Source organism: Motacilla alba, chromosome 2, assembly GCF_015832195.1.
Source record: "Motacilla alba alba isolate MOTALB_02 chromosome 2, Motacilla_alba_V1.0_pri, whole genome shotgun sequence".
In the NCBI taxonomy this organism is placed as follows: domain Eukaryota; kingdom Metazoa; phylum Chordata; class Aves; order Passeriformes; family Motacillidae; genus Motacilla; species Motacilla alba.
In genome coordinates, this window is record NC_052017.1 from 147367270 (window position 1) to 147385870 (window position 18601).

An 18601-nucleotide genomic window follows, 5' to 3' on the forward strand; every position below is an offset into this window, starting at 1 on the left:
GTGGAAAGCAGAGATATGAAGACTCTAATTAACATCTTGGGATATAGGAGGAAAAAAAAAAGCTGATCCTTTCATTTGTTTGTCTGCAAAACAAGCAATGATGAAAGACAGAAAGATGAGTGAACAAAATAACCACTGAGCCCAAATAATCGTTTCTGACTATAAAATGACAGGGAGCAAAATGTTTCTCCATCCTAAAATAGAGGGAGAAGAGTGTCACTTCTCAGAAACACTGCTTATATATATATATATATATATATATATATATATATATATATATATATCCAAGAACAGCTACAATGCACACAGTAAATAATCCCAATTATTGGCTTTAAAAGTACATCAAATTGTAAGTTTAAGCTTTTCTGGAAGCTAAAATGATAAATTTCACTAGTCAGCAGAATAATCTTACTGTAGAAAAAGGCATCTATTTTCCAGATAGCCTTTTAATGGCCTAAAGGATGTCTCTTTTCCTAAGCAGTATAATACCAGTTTTTCCCAACATATGCAGTGTTATTGTAGCAGCTATTATTGCCCTGTCTCTAAGTTAATTGAAGCAAACTGCCTTTCAGGCCTTAAAATAAAAATATTGTGCAGTATTCTACACATTTGATCCATTGTACATGAATACAAATAAGAAAGAGAACAGGACAGGGTTGGAATGCACCAAATAATGTGGATACTACAAATTAGATACCAGGGACTGCCCTTCATGGGCCCAGAAAGGTTTGGCAGTGCCAGCACTGATCTGCTGACAATCCCAGAGTTTTTACTGCATTTCTGTTTTCATCTCCTCATCCTTCCCATTGCCAGCACCATGGTCAATCGTGGAGCTTCATTATAAATCAAATTATATTACAGAGAGTGTTCTAATAAGTGCAGCACCCATCAGCATTCCTCATTTTCCATGGGAGCAATGCATGAATCCCCTGCAAATTCCCTCTCAGGAGGGAAAAAACTTACATTCTACAGTGACCACTCTGCAATGTAGAGAAGAGAAGCAACACATCAAAATTTCCAAGTCATTTTACTTTCTAAACTTCCCAAGTGGGAAGCAAAAGAGGCCAGAGTAAGCAGGATGCAGCATTATCCTTTGCAGGTCTGGAGGCAGAGAATATGAAAACACTTGGAGTCCCCAGCAATAACAAAAGGGACAAAGAAAGCAATTTCCTGCTCCCTCCACCCTGTCAGGATGGGAGATTTCAAAGTGAGGGTGATGAATGGAGACAGAGTAAATTACAAAAGGAAGAGAAAGTGACCAAAGCTGGCAAAAAGTCTCCATTTAAATAAAGGTAGAATGAGGCAAACATTAAGAATTAGGGCAGCATCAAAAAAGGTACAGGGGAAATGAAAGAAATGATGAACTTGATCGAAGAGCCTCTCTTGAAATATTAATCAGGTATTAATAACAATCAATATCCAAATAAAAAAAAATCCTAAAAGGAGATTCTAAAAGAGAGATGTGTTGTACATTTGGGTTGAAAACCTTGGTTCAAAAGCAGATTCCAGGGAATGCCTGCCCTGTATTAAAAAACAAAGATCTAGAGCCATTGCTTAAAAAAGGAAAATATTTTTCCTTCTTTTTTTTTCCCTAAAAGAGCAACAAAAGCTTTTTCCGAGGAGCAAGAAGCTAATTTTAAAGCCCAGTTTATGTTTCACCTGCTTTTTTGTAGTGAAATAAAAACTAAAGCTCATGGCAACATAGGAGCCATATACACAGTTTTACAATGAAAATCACTTACCTGCAAGAAATAGATAATAAATGAGTTTAGAACCAATGCAAAACTGTGCAATTTCTAACCAACATGAAAAACGTATTTTGCAATAAGAATAAAAATAACTTTAAAGGTTTAAATATCTGCAACACATATACAATCTCCTTTGATAAATGACTGTTTCAAAAGACTTATTGAAAGGGTTTATATCCATTACAATGTAATGATTTAAAGATATTTAAATTTAAATCCATAGGAAATAAAATTCAATCAAAGAGATGCAAAGAAATTTTATAACCTGATTTGTAGCTTAATTTCTACCTGTTATATATTGTCCCAAAAACTGAGAATGAAAATTTCTAGGGGTTTGAAAACTACAAAAACAATGCAAAAAAGCAAGAGTCATAAAAATAAAATTATAGAACAATATAGATAGGAACAAGAATATTTTGGTGACTTTTTAGACTGCTTTTTAAAAAAGAAAAAAGCCAATTCTTTCCAAATAAAAGGAAGAAGCACTGTATGTTACTGATGGTTTGGTCCATTGCTTGGTAAAGTAAAATTCAACCTGAGTTTGAGTCAACACATTTCCACTTGGTTGTGCTTTGGGAGTCAGCAAGGCAAAAAGCATTCCAAATGTACTGCTATTTCACCTATTCTGGAATTCTTTTTGACAGCTGCATTCCTTGCAATTAACGTGGTTTGACTTTGAATTTAATATTCATCCAGGGATTTGCAGACATGAAAACATCTCTCTTTAACCAAGCGTCTCAGCTGCAGGCCTTAAACTCTCCCAGAGAAGAGAGCAGTGCAGGGAGCCCAAAAGCAAGATGCCCTTTTTCACATTATCACCTTTCCAGGATGAAACTAGAATTCAAATGCAATGATCATCTCAAGGAGATTAACGAGGCAGCCCTGGGCTACAGCCAGCAGCAGGAATCTGAGGCAGGTGTGTAATGGCAAATAATGGTTAATAATGAGCTGTACATCCCTCTTGTAGGGTTGTAAGAATCAATACCCACAACAGCCTGCTTGATCTGAAATATATTTTCCCACAGAGATTGGAATTGCTTTTTCTTCAATTCTATTTTTCTTTCCTGGAGTTTTCTTTGTAAGAAAGTGAGAAAATGGCTGGGAAACCACATAAGAAAAACTTAAAACTGGGAAAGGATAACAAACTACTGAGATCAGGTTTTAACACCAGGATTACATTCAGAGCACATGGAAATTACATTCAAACACCCTACAAAAGTTAAATGAGCTGTATACCTCAGAACTAACTGCTTCATATTTCATTGTTTCCAGGATCGCTACATGCAGAGCCCAAACAAATTTACTTGAGATATTGCTAAAACTTAGTGATGCACCTCTGTAGCATTTGCATTCTCTGAAAAAATCCCTTCACCCAGGATTTTTCTCCTGGGAAGCTGAGAAGCCTCAGAGAAAAGGAAAACAATTCTTATCTCATTTGCTTCTCTCCTGTTTTGCTCATGTGGAATGTGTTTGGAGATTGTTGACCAACAGGTGATTGTTTCATTGGATTCTGGTGAGAGTTGTTGTGACTCTTTGGCCAATCCAGGGCCAAGCTGTGTTGAGACTCTGAAAAGAGTCATGAGTTTTCATTATTATTATCTTTTTAGCATTGAGTAAGTATCCTTTCTGTATTCTTTAGTATAGTATAGGATAGTATTCTTTAATATAATACAGTATCATAAAGTAATAAATTAGCCTTCTGAGCAAATGGAGTGAGATTCATCATTCCTCCCTGCCATGGGGGTCCCTGTGAATACAATACACCTCCAAGGAAAAAAACATTTATATTCTTTGACAATGTTTAAAAAGAACAACAGGCACCTAAATGTCATCAATTACATCTGGGCCCTTTTGGCCGTGCCAGCACTCACCGCTGGCACTCCCCGGCGTGCAGAATTAAATCCTCATTGTTCCTGGCACTGATGGTCAGCTCATGCTCTGTGGAATTGAAGACATCAAGAAGGAGGTGGCACTGCCGGGTGCTGTTCAGATGGAGGGAAAAAAACACCATTTCAGTGATGATATTATTGTCTGTTTATCAAAATTAGTTTTTATACATGGATATAAATATATATACAAAGAATACATACATTCACATGGAGGTTTTATCTCCTCCTTCAATTGTACAAATATCTTTATCCTTACAAAAACAACCTTTCTAAAAATAGATTTATAGTTTTGTTGTTTTTTTTGCTAAAACTAAGCAGAAAGGTACATCCCAAAGAGAAGCAGTCCCATGACAATTCTGTCCTGCACAGTATCAAGACCCACAGCATTTGTACACCTCTCTATATTCTCACTTTGCAGCTTTCACATTCACTTCTGTGGAGAAAGCCACAGACATTTTTCAGCTCTTTAAGCCTTCACACACACAAAAAAAAAGAAAAAAAAAAAAAAAAAGAGCTGCATTATTTTAAATTACCTTGACATTACTCTTTAAGACACAAATTTGCAAGCAAAAATTTTAATTGGCTTAAGTTCATTATAAAGGAGAAATTCCATTTCCATGGCTTGTCTACAGACCAAAACAAGCTGGCAATTGGAGCACTTAACCTTGAGAAGAACTTCTCTGAGAGGGAGAATTCTCTCCCCCATGTCAGACAGGGAAACACAGGCACTTCTCACAGAAAAAAAACTTAATATTTGTTGGCTACTATCCTGCAAATCCAAATTTCCCCAGATGCATTTGAGAGAAGTACACCAATTGCACTTCTGGCAACCTCAGAAAATAATAGTGACAAAGTTGCAGAATAGAAACCTTACTGCAGAAGTTAATTCCAATAAACCTTTTAATTATAATTAATATTTTTATAATAGTCACCATTCTTATTATGTTAATACTAATAAAATAATAATTTACTAACTTTTTTTGCAATTTAATACAATTAAGTGTTACTATTTTCAATTATTTTATTCAAAGTAAGATTCTGGAAAATTTTATTCTAATTTACAACCTTTTCTTCCTTGTGAGAATAAGCAGAAATAGCAGCATTGATAATAAAAATACAATACCCATGAAAATTTATTGGAACCAGGTACCAAAATGCCAAATCCTATCAGACAGCTGCAATAACACTTTATCAATCTATCTAAAATTCCAAACTTCCCAAGAGGCTACTGAACAACCCAGAAATAGCCCCAAAAGGGAAGAAAGAGGATTATTGGTGAAAGTTGTCAGAGCCATCCTTCATTGTGCATGAACAAGCTACAGCTGTGTGTCTGGAGCAACCACAAATATTTATATTTATATTATTTATATTTATATTTATATTTATATTTATTTACTGCACAGTACCTTACAATTGAACTGAAATGCCATTCCAAAGGCAATTAAACTCAGAGGTACAAGAGTTTAAGAACTGTTCTACTCTGAAATAGGTTCTCTGGTCCATAATGCAACTCTGCTCTGAAAATCAAAGGAGTCCCTTGCAGAGCACACACAGGAGGAAATGTTTTGCCAACCCTTGGGTCGGGAACACTCTCAGGACAAGCCCAGGAGGTCGAGGTTGAGGTCACCAAGTGACAATAATGTCATCTGCAGCAAGGCACTGCAGGACAAGCAAGCACTGCTGGGGTCAGGACTAAATCTCTTAGCAAAAATAAAGCAAAAGTGGGGGTGGAGGCTTTTTTAATATATATTTTAAGAGATTTCTCTCTCTTTGTAAAACCCCAATGACTACTGAGTATAGAGGGGGATGCAGGGAGGCAGCTGAGTGCCTGAAGCAAACTTGTCAAAACTCAAGAATTTAGAACAGATAAGGAGATGTGGCTCTTGTTAGAAACTACCTTCCTCAGAAGTCACAAGAAAGAAATAACTGGAAGGGCAGTGCTTGAGTCAGTTACCAGGAAGGAATGGAAAAGAAAAGAGGGAACAGCTTTTATCAACTTCTACCTCATCTTTGGCAGAGTGGGACGAGACCTGTGAAGTCTCAGACAACCTCTGCATCTCCAGCAGATACAAGGTGATGGTCTGGAAGAGCAACTTCCAGTGTAGATTAGTTTTAAAAACTTAACACGGAAGGAATTTGTTATTTCTGCTACAGCAAACCCAAACAAAAAACATTCAAACCTCCTTCAGTATCTTCTGGCAGCAGAGCCAAAGTTTTGCAAATAAAACAATTCATGCTACAAAGGACCTACACAAGCAGCTGCCCTTCAGGATGAAACAACATGGATTTAAAAAAATTCCCAAATATGAACTCCTGAAAATTATTCATCACCACAGTATTTATTTCCTCCTCTTCCAACACTACACAAAATAAACATATAGGGAAAAATCATTATTTACTTGTAATTTTAAATTAATTCTTAAGGGAAATCTTTAGGTTAAAAAAAATATAAAACTTGGAGTTACAAAATTATTACAGTAATTTGAAAGCTTGGAAGATTAAGATATTAGTGTGAAAGAATTGAAAGTAACATAAAGACTGTAGAAAAAGGTAGCACTAGATCTTCAGAATAAATACAGGACAGTATCAGAGACTTTTGCAGCAACTAAAAGCAAACACAATTAAAGGTTAATTTTAATTTTTTAATTTTTTTTTTTTATTAAAACAGGAAGCTTCAAACAGAAGCTGCATCCATGTAAGGAAACCAAGAAAGCATAAGCTCTGGAAAATCAGATGTAATGCCAAAAAAAAAGTTTAAAAAAAAGGAAAAAAAAGAAACCCTGAAGTTGTTAAAGAACAATTTGCTGAAGATCTGAGAACTAGCAGAAAGTTTTTTTTTTCTTTTTTTTTTCTTTAACTTTCTGCAATCAGTAGGACTGTGTAGAACTCATGATGCTGAGTTAGCAAAGTTCCAGGAAAACAAAGAATTAACAAGAAAGCCAAAAATTAATATCAATTTTCCCTCCAGCAGAACATACAGAAGGCCATCCTTTGCAAGACAAGAATTAAAGAACTTATTTCAGTGTCAGTATAGGAGATTTGAGAGGCAAATCATATTCATGCAAGTGTGATGAAGGAACTCCAGTAAGATTCTGCTGAACTCCTATATTTAAGTGCAGTCAGAAATGTGTTGCTTAAACCAAGCTCTTTACCAGAAAATTTCAAACATCAAATTGTTTTAAGGATTTGAAGGCAACTGACCAAATCTTTAACCACCAGTGCTGACCTCAACACTATGTAAATCAATTTGTTTTTTTCAATCTGCCAGCTTACAAAAAAACCCTTAAACCACTCAAAATAATAAATGGATCTAAAGTTGATTACATTATACACCATAATGGCCTACTGACATGTTTGGCAGAGAAACCCCAGTCAAAAGCCACAGACTTCTGGAACTGGGAAAGACTTGCCCATATATACAAAATTTATTCTCCCTTACCCAAACTATCCACCAGCATGTAATAGTTTACACTAAATATTTAATTGGTGGAGGATGGTGGATTTTGAGTCCTCTAATTTCAGTTAAGTGTTAGTTACCATTCATCCCAGAGGAGGCAGAGAACACCACGCCCCACACTTCACACATTCTGAAGGGTCACCAGTGGCTTCCCAATGTTTTTAGGGGTCATTATTTGTTACCAGCTCCTTTTGGAGGTTTGGGATGAACACATGCAGAATAAATCAGATTCTGTTTGGGTGGGGTGGGTTTGTGGTTTAGGATGGAGTCAGACACACAACATGAAACCATCACCAGCTGTGCTGGACCAGGAACAGACACCAGGATACAGAACAAAAGTTCATGAGAGGGTTTGACTCATCTTCCCATCTAATGGGAAGGAAAGAAGTCTGGTCCAATAAACTCAGCCTCCCAGAAAATCACAGCACCCAACATTTTTTTCCATTTTGATAGCCTTCCTGATTTGTTCATGATGCTTGCTTTTGAAAAATCTTCCATAAATGTCTTCTTCAAGATTTTCTTTCACAAGTGACACAAAACTGCAGAAGGTTGTCGAGGTAAAAACTGGAATTAGAAGGAAATACTTTTAATAGATTGATTTATCATGTGAACATCTCAGAATTACAAATTTTAGCCAATGCTGATCTCAAAAAACAATTATGCAATCTTTTTTTTCAATTGAAAATTGAGTTAAATCAACAATGTCTCAGAAATTTAGTGTATAAATGAATTTATGTTATCATCTACTGTAGAATTGAGAACACAGCACAAGCAAAAGTTAGCAGCACAATGAATCATGCTGTATTTTTAAAATCTTACAATGCCAGTTATGGTTCCAAAAACAGTCACAAAACTGGGGCCATGGGAACTTCAGGCAAGTGACAATGACACTGTGATCTAAAAATCTCTTTCAGGAGGATTGTGATTACTTGAAATGACAGCTGAGGATACTCTTCAGTAACACTGAACACAGAATTAAACCCCAAATGCAGCTGCAATGATGGCTCACTTCAGTGAACAATCTCTGCAGTTCTGTCCCCAGCTTAGTTTAAAAGTCACTTTAAACAAGAAATTCTCAGGAGAGTTGGCAAGTTTTCTGCATCCTGACTCATCTCGCTTCCCCATCAACTGAAATCATGGAGTATTTTCAGATCCACTTTTAAATTTTCTTTTCTTTTCTTCTGTTTTTTTGGGTTTTTTTGGTTTTTTTTTTTTGAGCAGCCATTGCTCCACAGAATGGGACAGACAGGGAAGAGAAGCTTTGGCTCTGGTGACAACGGCGTGACAGATGACAGCCTTGTCCTCCAAAATCCACTGACCAACACAAAGAGCAGCACAGCAGAACAAGGATCTACACCACCTTTGTTGATTGATGCTCTTGTGTCTTCAGTAGGGTCTCTTTAATTTAATTTCAATAAGTTATCTAAAAATTGAGTTCTCAGTACTAACTTCAGATGATTAAGTCAGTTTCTCCACCTTACTGGCAAAAGGTCTTTTCACAAATTCCAAGAAGAGTCCTCATCTGACTTCTGCCAGTTGCAAACCTTTTCACTTATGCTAAATATTCCCAGCACATCTATAAATATTTGCAGATTTATGTTCTGACAGCCTCATGTGTCAAACCACACGTATTTAACATCTGGATCTCAAAAATCAATTCTCCCAATCTGCAAGCTACTTTCTGCTGCTCTTTCATGAACCCACTGCAATGTTACACCATTAGCAGAAGTTAAATACCTCTGATCACCAAGATAATTTAACTATTGGGTGTAACCTCCCACATGCCATGAGCTACCACTCAGTACAATCTATATAGAGCTCAATGGTGTATAAATAAGGAATATATTTTAGAATGACATCCACTTTGGAGAACATTAATATAAATCCATCGCTTGACAGATTTTCCTAATGATCTGTCAGTTTAATTGCACCAAATGAGAGCTTTATTTGTTGTATTTAGTTGAATTTGCCTGGTTCCCAATTTGACTGACTTTTATTATTAATATTTTTCATTAACAAAACGATGAATTTAATACAAATTACTTTCTCCATGTAAAAACATCCGATCAATTTAAACAGGTCATATCTTAGTCCTCCTCCAAACCAAACATCTTGCTCTTCAAGCACCCAAACATGAGAGGTTTTCCTCCACCTTTCAAAGCTCTATGACATTCTGAACACCAAAACATTAAGAAAGAGAAGACTATAAGCAGCTGCCTATCAGTAGGTGGCTGATTCTCCTTCTGAATGTAGCAAATGTGAACATTTAATTTAAAAATCTGGCTATATAAAACTAACAAGGGTTTAAGAAACTGCTACATAACTTCTCATCATATAACAAAAACGTCTGTCAGAGCACAGCTGAAAAAACAAGGCTGTTTACTCTTTACCTTGTATAACTTGTAAATATACAGTAATCAGGATTTCTGATCCAAACCTCACATGTTGCAATTTATAGTCGTGAAAATAAGTGAAAATAATTTATAGTAGTGAAAATAAGGGCAACCTTGGAAACTGGAATGGAAATGTTAAAAATTATGTATGATTTTATTAAGCCTCAAAGTTCTACCCACACAACTGAGGACCTCCTGAGAGCCCTCACCACAGCCAAGACTTCTCTGTCTCCAAACCCTCAGTGAAACCAAGCTGGAAAAACTCATCCTAACTTTAAATACAGAACCTGAGAAGTCTCAGACTAGGGAGCACCCTGCAGACTCTGCTGAGAACTGATGTCCTCTGGATGAAACCAAATCTTTTTACCTAAAGATGTCCATTAATGACACAAAGGACAATTACCTTGAACCTACAGTTAGATGAACTGGCACTTTGAATTTAACAGTGTCAGACCCGCTACCATTCTTTTTATTTTTTCCCTCTGATTTAAACACAAGAAAAGAGTCTAAGGCTCAGCACTAGCCAGAAGAGATCTGCAGCTGATGTCTCAGCAGCTGTATGGTGACTTTAAGATAGAAAAAAAAGTATTCTGCACCAAAAAAAAAATATTTAAAAATTACCTTATCATCTTGAATTTGTAGAATTTACAGGTAAGAATATTATTATGTATCTGGATTCCTAACTTTGCTTTAAAGTAAAGGCACCATCCCTGAGGATTGACTTCATCTACAAATTCAGACTGTCTCACCACATTTGTAGTATGCAAGATCAACATTTTCTGGCCTTTGTAGGCTCTAGTTTTAAGGCATTTTTGTACTGATGGCACAGTGGCAAGGGACACAAGGGGATCAGCAGGTCCCTCACAGTGGGCAGAGAATGTTACTTGAATTCTTGTCAGAGCTGCAGTATTTTTTCTGGCATTTTTTCATGCTCTTTTATAAAGGCAATAAGGAAGGACATTCAGTGCCCATGAAAACTGGCAGATAACACACCTGAGAGAAACAACAGGTATAAAGAAGATTGTTCAAGACAACCTAGATAAGTTTCAACAGCAGACTTGCTTAGAGCTAACAGGATATCAAAATGAGGAGGAGAGTCATACAAAACTATCAACAGAATGTTTCCTTACACTGAACCACCTGCAATCCATCTCCACTGGCACTTTAGGGTCAGATCATGGGATCCCCAGTGGCAGCCTGGAACCTGCTGGGAACTGCACTGCCTGGAGGCCTGGGAGCACAGCAGGGTTTGGGGCAGAGCCCTGGTATGGAATCAATTCACGTGGTAAGACAATTACAGGAGACAATTAGGACAATTTTACTTTATTTACCATTTTCTGGTAAATAAGTGCCCTGAAGTCCTTCAAGATTTCCTTGAGCTGCAGGACAGAACGGGAGAACTTTCAGCATTAATTCTTTATCCCTTATACCCCATTCCAGGGCATTCTTGATGATGCCTCTTGGGACAGCCCCCTCCCTGTTCACACCAGCAAGCAGAGCCAAGGACCACAGGGAACCTGCTCAGAGGGAATATCTCCCAGCACAAGGGCTGCTCTGCCAGCCCCTTTGGGTGCAGGCAGCTGAAGGAGCACGGGGTGACACCCAGGGAAGGACCTGGGAGCAGATGAGGGGTTCTTCAGGGATGTTCTGTCAGTTCTTCACTGTCAGTACCAACAGGAGGGCTGAGATCTGAACCAGAATTAGGTGTTGGAAGAGCAGAGATCTGAACCAGAATTCGGTTTGGGCAGAGCAGAGATCTGACCCAGAATTGGGTGTTGGAAGAGCAGAGATCTGGACCAGAATCAGGCAGCAGATCGGGCACTGCAGCGTGGCAAGGGCTGCATCCACCCCATCTTAACCCCTCAAGGCAGCACAGACAAAGGTTAAAAGAATTTGTTGTCATGACTAAGTAACTGAAGATATATTTGAGGTGTGGTTAATGAAGCTTCTCCTCATGAGGCAGAACTTGTGCATGAGTGGAAGATAATCATTTTGCTTAAATATTTAAAAAAACAAAAGCCAAGCCCAAATCCCCAGTTGTTTCAGTGATATTTCCCATGCATTTCTGCTCCAGCAGCTAAATAGAAGAAATACCAATTAAGTTTGGAAGACTTCTACATAAACCATAATCTTAATGTTACAATGGGGGAAGAAGTGTTTTCATTAACATTTTTCCTGAGGTTTTTTTCACTAAAGGCCTAAGGGAAGAATCAATGCTCAGAATCTTTTCAGTTTGCTTTGACTTTTTAAGCCCAGGAATTAGTAAGCTAATGTTTCTTACTTTTGTGGAGGCAATAGCGTAAAATAAAAACAATAAAATGAAAACGAAAAGGAAAAAAATTAATCCAGATAATAAAAGCAATGAGAACTTCCATTCTGAAATGACAGCTAAAGAGGTAAATTATAAAATACAATTTCTTGTAATGACTAAACAAAAATAGCTCAGCACCTCAGACAGTACTTAAGCAATGAAGTCTCAGTTATAAACCAAAAGGAAATCAGATTTGAGTTTCTACCAGAGCAAGTAAAAGTAAAAAAAAAACCCAAAGTTATAATTTGCTGTCGCCGTGTCTCAGATATTGGCAGAGATCATCAACAGTAAAAAACAAATTTTGTTTCGTCTAATGATGAATAGTTATCCTTAGCAGATTGAAATACACATTTCTGCCATCTTTCACTCTAAATTGTAATATCAAACACCATGACTTCCCCTTCTGATGGAGAACCTGCACAGGGATGCACAAGAGCAAAGGAACAGTGTTACAGATCACTAAAGCCAATAACATGGAACAAGCAGTAGGAGATAAGAACACAAAATCCATTCACGGCTTAGCAAACAGTATATACCTAAAGTAACAACCAAAATAGAAAAAGCTTTTTGACAGGTCGGGTAAGAAAACATTTCTGAGAGAAATGTAAATATTGCAGCCTTCTTCTCCAACTCAGTAAAGCTTTTAGGCACCCTTAAAAGCAGCCACATCTTTAACTACATCTGAAATCATCAAACCACTGAAAGTTTCCACTGACTTAACTGATCTGAGTGGTGAACAGGCAAAGGATGAAGCAAACACACACAAGGTGAGATGAACTAGAGCCCCTAAACACAGCACCAGCTGCCACATGATGTGGGAAACTGTGCCCTGCAAGCACAGAAACTCTGCCTCTGAATTAGCACCTCCATCTATGTGTAAGGATTTCAGGATTAAATGCCTGCCCCACATCAAGAACTCCAGAGAGCAGATTGACAAGGCAGGGCTGGGATAACCTTGGCCTACACAAAACACAGCTGGGGAATTCAAACACAAAAAGCCAAAATCCCAACAAGGGAGAGTCAAATAAAAGCATCAGGTTGCATTTGAAGCTTTGCAGCTTTACTCCTAATCCACCCTGTAAGGAATTGCAGTGAACCTCACAGCAGTCTGTCCATTAAATATATGCATTTTGAGAGTATGGAGAGCTTTTTTGACACTGAATGGAGGGAACTAGGCATTCAAATAATAAATGAAATATGGCTATTTTAAACTCTCTAATGAGTCTTTTTGAAAACTATATTTAGCTGATGCTGTGGTACTTCCAGGTTGTTCAAGAGAGATCACTTATTCAGTCTTGAAAACCTTTCAAAGGCTGAAGAATGTGCCATTGCAGGGATGAAACTGAACATCATTTAAAAGGGCCCAGAATTTTGCAAACAGTTGTTCTGGATACCATGTTCTGACTTTGCCAAGCAGCATCAGATTTGCTTTACTTGAGCAATTCCTAAAATAATAAAACCACGTTATGTTACACTTTCAAGCAGCAAAATGCTCAAGAAACTTGCTTACTAATAGAACCATATGGTTTCATAAGAATTGGACACAAATGACTCATTAAAAATAATCTTGTTTGTCTCATTTTTGAACATTTTCTTAAAAAAAAAACTATTGCAGAGTTTCAATATCTTTGCCTAACATAAAATTCCCTTGCTATTTGCAAAGGTCATTATTTGCTGTATCCCCTGTGGGGAAGAACAGAATCCTATCCCTCTTGGCAGTGTCATGATTAAAAATTCCACTCCCTTGTCAGTCATCTTCCCTTCAGCAAGAGCAGAAGCTGCTTTAAACATATGTTTTAGCAACAATCCCATCTTATCATTCTTCTTGCTCTAGACTCTCCAACTTTTCTTCATGTTCAAGTCTAAAGCTTTCCTTGATGCTTTAATTCTTGTGCTCACAGCCCTATTTTTCAGGCTGTGTTGCTGCCACAGGCTGTCCATCTATTCTTGGACATTTCTGCCATGGTTTGATACTGGGGACTCAATTCTTTCCTTTGAAAATTAAATATTCACCCAGTGTCTCCTAGACTGGCATTTCCTTCTTGCCCATCTTTAAATTTCTGAACTCTGTCATGAAAGGGTCTCAGGCCCAGCAGGAATCTCTTGGATCAATTAACTTCCCTCTCAACTATTATTATTGGTGTTGCACACATAACTGCACTGAAATAATCTCAGAATTTAATCAAACCAAATTCTTGCTCTCACTGTGCATAGAAGGTTTTTTACAATTCTTAAAACTGATTGCATTCAGTGGCTGATAAATTTTATTCAAACAGGTTTTCATTATCACAGCATTTGACCACCATCAAGTGTTGCCTTGATTTTAATGTTCACTATGGCATGTAAAACTGCTCCGTGGTTTACAAGAGAAAACAAACACCAAAGGAGAGTCTGGTCACAATTTATTTGCCACATCATTCACATGTGCATTTTCAGTAAGGTTCTGTTACAAAAACTCCAAACTCTGTAATACACAACACACCACAACTGCTAAGAGATACACAAGAAAAGTCATCAAATTGTACAATAAGCATGAGATTTCCAGTCCCTGCTAAAATGCATCATCACGAGAAAACATCTGAACTTGAGAAGCTGCTGAATGCACATTAATTGCTCCAATAAACTCCTAAATGAGCAATTTTGAAAATTTCTTCACATAATTCTTTACCTGCGTGTTGCTGATGATATTAAAAATGTTTCCAGTATGAACTTTAAGTTCTATTCAATGGAACAGAGACAATGAGTGAGATTTCAAGAGTCAGGGCAAGGCTCACCTTGTTGCTGGCAGGGTACTGATGCGAGTGAAGAAAACAGAGGGCTCCACCTCCACATGGAGGCCCAGGGCAAGGTTCCTGTAGTATCCTTCAGCATGTCCTGGTCCACCAGAGTACTTGAAGTTCAAAATGGCTTCCAGTGTCTAGAGGAATAAAAGTCAATACCGTGTTAGCTATTTTTCACTACTGTGCATTTCACAAGTTCAATTAAATTAGGCCACAGAAGTGATTTGCAAATTTGCTTTCCTAACCCATCCATTCTGTTATCTCAGGAAAAAAGGCAATCTAACAAATAACTGCAGCTTAGGCAAACAGTTGCCTAATCCTTTGGAAAACTGAAGAGTGCAGCACAAAGACAGCTGGACCTCCCTTTACATAATTCCTCCCCATATCACATTCAACATCCAAAAAAAAAAAAAAAGAAAAAAAAAAAGAAAAAAGTTGCTTAAAAGAGTTCAGGTATATTCAATGCTGCAGTCCTTCATACTCTTGAAAAATATTCACCACTTCACTATCTAATCAAATAGAAAAGTTTGGGGGCAGATAAAGATTACACAAAGCTAAAAGAATCTGGTCTCTCAACAAGTCACTGCAAACTTACTCTCATGTCCGTGAACTGTCAACACCTTGTCTTTGTGTTCATTTTCTAGGAACTGGCTGGCTAGTAAATATTGAACCTGTGGATGATTTTCTAGCATGAGCCTTCTGCACTCATTGCTCTCAGCAGCCCTGAGCCTTTGCTTCTGTGAGGAAATTTGGGGTTTTGTGCCTTTCCCCTGGATGAGCAGCATGGGAGCAGCTTCCCAGCACAGTCCCCACATCATTGTCATGTTCAAGCCCAGAACAACCCTTTGATTGAGCCAAAGAGATTATTCATCACCTCCTCTTTCACTATGTTCCTGAAATATGATTTGCTGGAAGCAAGGTGAGAATTTAGGAAATGTCACTGGACTTTTTTTTATTTTCTCAGTTTTTATTTTGGTTCTTGGGCAGCTGCTAGTGCCACACCTCAGAGCAAGGACAGAGGCAGTGCCAGCCCTCCAGCCTGAGATGGGCATCACATAATATGCTGAAACCTGTATCTGGAAGGACAGACAGTTCTTAAAAGGCTTTAGAAATAACACAAATTTTGCCTTTGTTTGGCTTTTAGCTCATTCTTTATAAAAAAAAAAGGCAAAAAAATGCCAAACCTCAAGTCAACAACTTACCCAGGAAAGCAAATCTATTTATCAGACACCATCAAGCCTCAGACAGGTAAAAAGCACTCTGCCTTTCAACAGAAGTTTCACAAAAATATTTATGAGAACTGTTATTTTTATCATGAGCTGTAAGGAACAATCTAAGGATTTTCCAAGTTACAAAAAAACTCCATTTCTGTTTGCTACCCTTCTGTTTATAAGCCTGGCTGAAGGAAAAGAAACCGAGAGAGAATCATTTTCTTAAAATAACCACAATCCAGTGATTTAAAGAACACCAAAATCAAGAGTTTAATGTTCTGCTGCATGTGTGCACTTAACTGTTCTGCCTATTTCCAACTTGCTTTTAAGTGGAATAATTTTTATTCTTAATTTAGTTTCATTAAAATTCATGAGAGTCACCTTACAATACAAATAAAACCCTTCACTGGGCACTCTGGACATACCCATCTACTCTGTTTATGTCAATTCCTAATTTGTACTTAATGAACTCAAGTTTATGTTATGTCAGAAGAGCTAATCAATATTAAACACAAAAATAAAAAAGCACAAACCCATTCAAAACATACTTCGTCCTAATTAACCAGCTGGACCATTTCATAAAAATCAGAGCCAAGCTCTGTGAGTACAGGGATCTGACACTACTCGTGTTGTAATGTGAGAATGGACTTCAATTTCAATTAGGGCATGGTGAAAATTCCGTGCATGCTCTGCATTATTGCTGGAATGCTCACAGAGTCCTGCTGGGAAAAGCTCCATGGTTTCCTCTGCACAGGACCATGGAACACAAGCTGCTTTAGCAGGACCAGCCCTGTGTCATTACAGGTAAACACATAGCAGATTTCAGCTTGAAAGGTCATAGAGCATCACTATTCCAGATTCAAACTCCTTTTCATCCTAGACCAAGTGAAAAACCTCCAGAAAAAAAAAGGCTAAAAACACAACCATTATGTGCCACTGATGAGCAGGAAAGTTTAAGGGCACCATCACAATCTTGGTCCCTGTTGCAGTGAGGAATTTGTGGAGGAAATCCCCCTGATGATGCTGTGACTCCTGAAATCCCACTGGAGACAACGGGGAAAAGGAAACCAAACCATCCTCTGTTAATCCAGACAGCAGCAGGACATCCTTTCCCACCCAAAATCTAAGATCTAACTGGGCACAGTAAACACTGAGGAGATAAGAGATTCTGACCACTGCAGAACACCCAAACCCCTGTTCTTCCTCTGGCCATGATGGTTTGCAGGAGTCTATGAATGTGCATAAGCACACAAAGGAAAAACAGCAGGCAGACTTTTTATCAGGACTGTAGATGGATGTGCAGGGGAGGAGCACGACTGAAGGATTTATTTTTTTTTTCAGGAGCCTTCAGGTGGTTAGTGAAAGTTGCATTGCTTAGGATTTATGTAATATGAACAGAAAAAATATTTTTAAAACCCCACAACAACAAAATTCAATCTCCTTTAAAACCTCAAAAATTACTTCACCTTTAACATGAAAGATTGATTTTCTATCTCTGTGATAGAAAAAAAAAAATCCTACACTTTCATAAACCTACAAATTTCAAAAATTTACCACTCTCTCCCACAGCACCTGCAGAGAATGGCCCAAATGCTACAGTCCCCAATTTAAATAATGTTGTACCCTGACTCCTTGTGAAACCTACAGAAATCACAGTCTGAGCTGCAGATTCTCTTCATCCTTAAAAATCCAAATAGCATCACTTAGAATTCTCCAAATTGCACCACTGCAGACTGAAAATGAGATGGGATGGCAGGGTGGCCCTGTGAACACCATTCTTCCTGCAGATGATCCATAAAAAACAAAGGGAAGGAAGGAGGGAGTGCACCAGGCTTTCAGGGCAGACAGGAAAAGAATACTGATAACTGCTGAACGCATCTGAAATTCAGAAACCTGTGGACTTTAGGGGAATTCTTGTTTTTAAGGCAGAGCTCCATTCTGGAGACTCAACAGTAAATATTTACTGTGATAGCTTTGGCTTGATAAATTTTTTATGATTTCATTTGTCCTTCCTTCTATTGATGAAGAAAAGGAAACAAAAATGTTTCTGCATCTAAATTCCAAATGAGAGATTCTTAACCAACAGCACCCACTATCAATGACACCTACCAGAAATATTCTGCAGATAAACTATCAAAAATTGCTGGTTTGGTTTTTCATGCTTTTTTTTCCTCAAAGTATTTTCAGCATAGAGCTGGCACCAGTTTGTTGACTCATAATAAAATTTAAAGCCAAGTTAGAAAGGAACTGAGGTTTGATGCCACAAATGAAAAGCAACCTTTGGGCGCTGAAGTTTCCTCACTCACGGGCACCAGTCAGCACCCACCTGCCAACACCTCAGTGGTGACTCTGAGCAGCAACACCTCTAATCATGATTTTTAATTGCCAATTCAATTGCAATCCAAGCTCAGAGCATTTCTACTGAACTACTACCACAGTACTTCCCCACAGAAACAGAGAGTCAAACCTAAAGAGAATTTCCACCTCATTCTACAGATTATTGCTGCTCATGCAGAAGCTGGAACATTACTGAGAACAGAAAAGTCCAAAACAGGCAATGACAAAAGAAATAGAGGAATGAATGGGAGAAAAGCTGTGCGAAGGGCATTTCTTGTGCTGGCAAGTGAAATATGGTGCTGAGCCCTTTCTCTCAACTGAGGGATGGCTGTCTGAATACCAGACTCAAGAAAATTTGCCCCTCAAAAAAAGTGCTCAAAGTTCTGTGTGGCAATTAACAGTATTTTAGCTCAAGAATTTTCTTAGACCAAGAGCATTTTAGGGACGTATAAATCAAGGATACAAGGGCCCACCT

At 37.9% G+C, this 18601-nt stretch overlaps 1 protein-coding gene across 12 annotated transcripts in view; it reads right to left on the reverse strand.

The window, feature by feature from the left end:
• TRAPPC9 (trafficking protein particle complex 9) overlaps positions 1–18601 on the reverse strand; it is a 450420-nt gene that overhangs the window by 287151 nt on the left and 144668 nt on the right. For all 12 annotated transcript variants that reach the window (XM_038162115.1, XM_038162165.1, XM_038162154.1 and 9 more), the window contains 2 exons: positions 14573–14715; positions 3620–3730 (listed from right to left, as the gene is read on the reverse strand). In XM_038162115.1, the coding sequence (XP_038018043.1) occupies positions 3620–3730; positions 14573–14715 (254 nt within the window). The remainder of the gene's footprint in view (positions 1–3619; positions 3731–14572; positions 14716–18601) is intronic.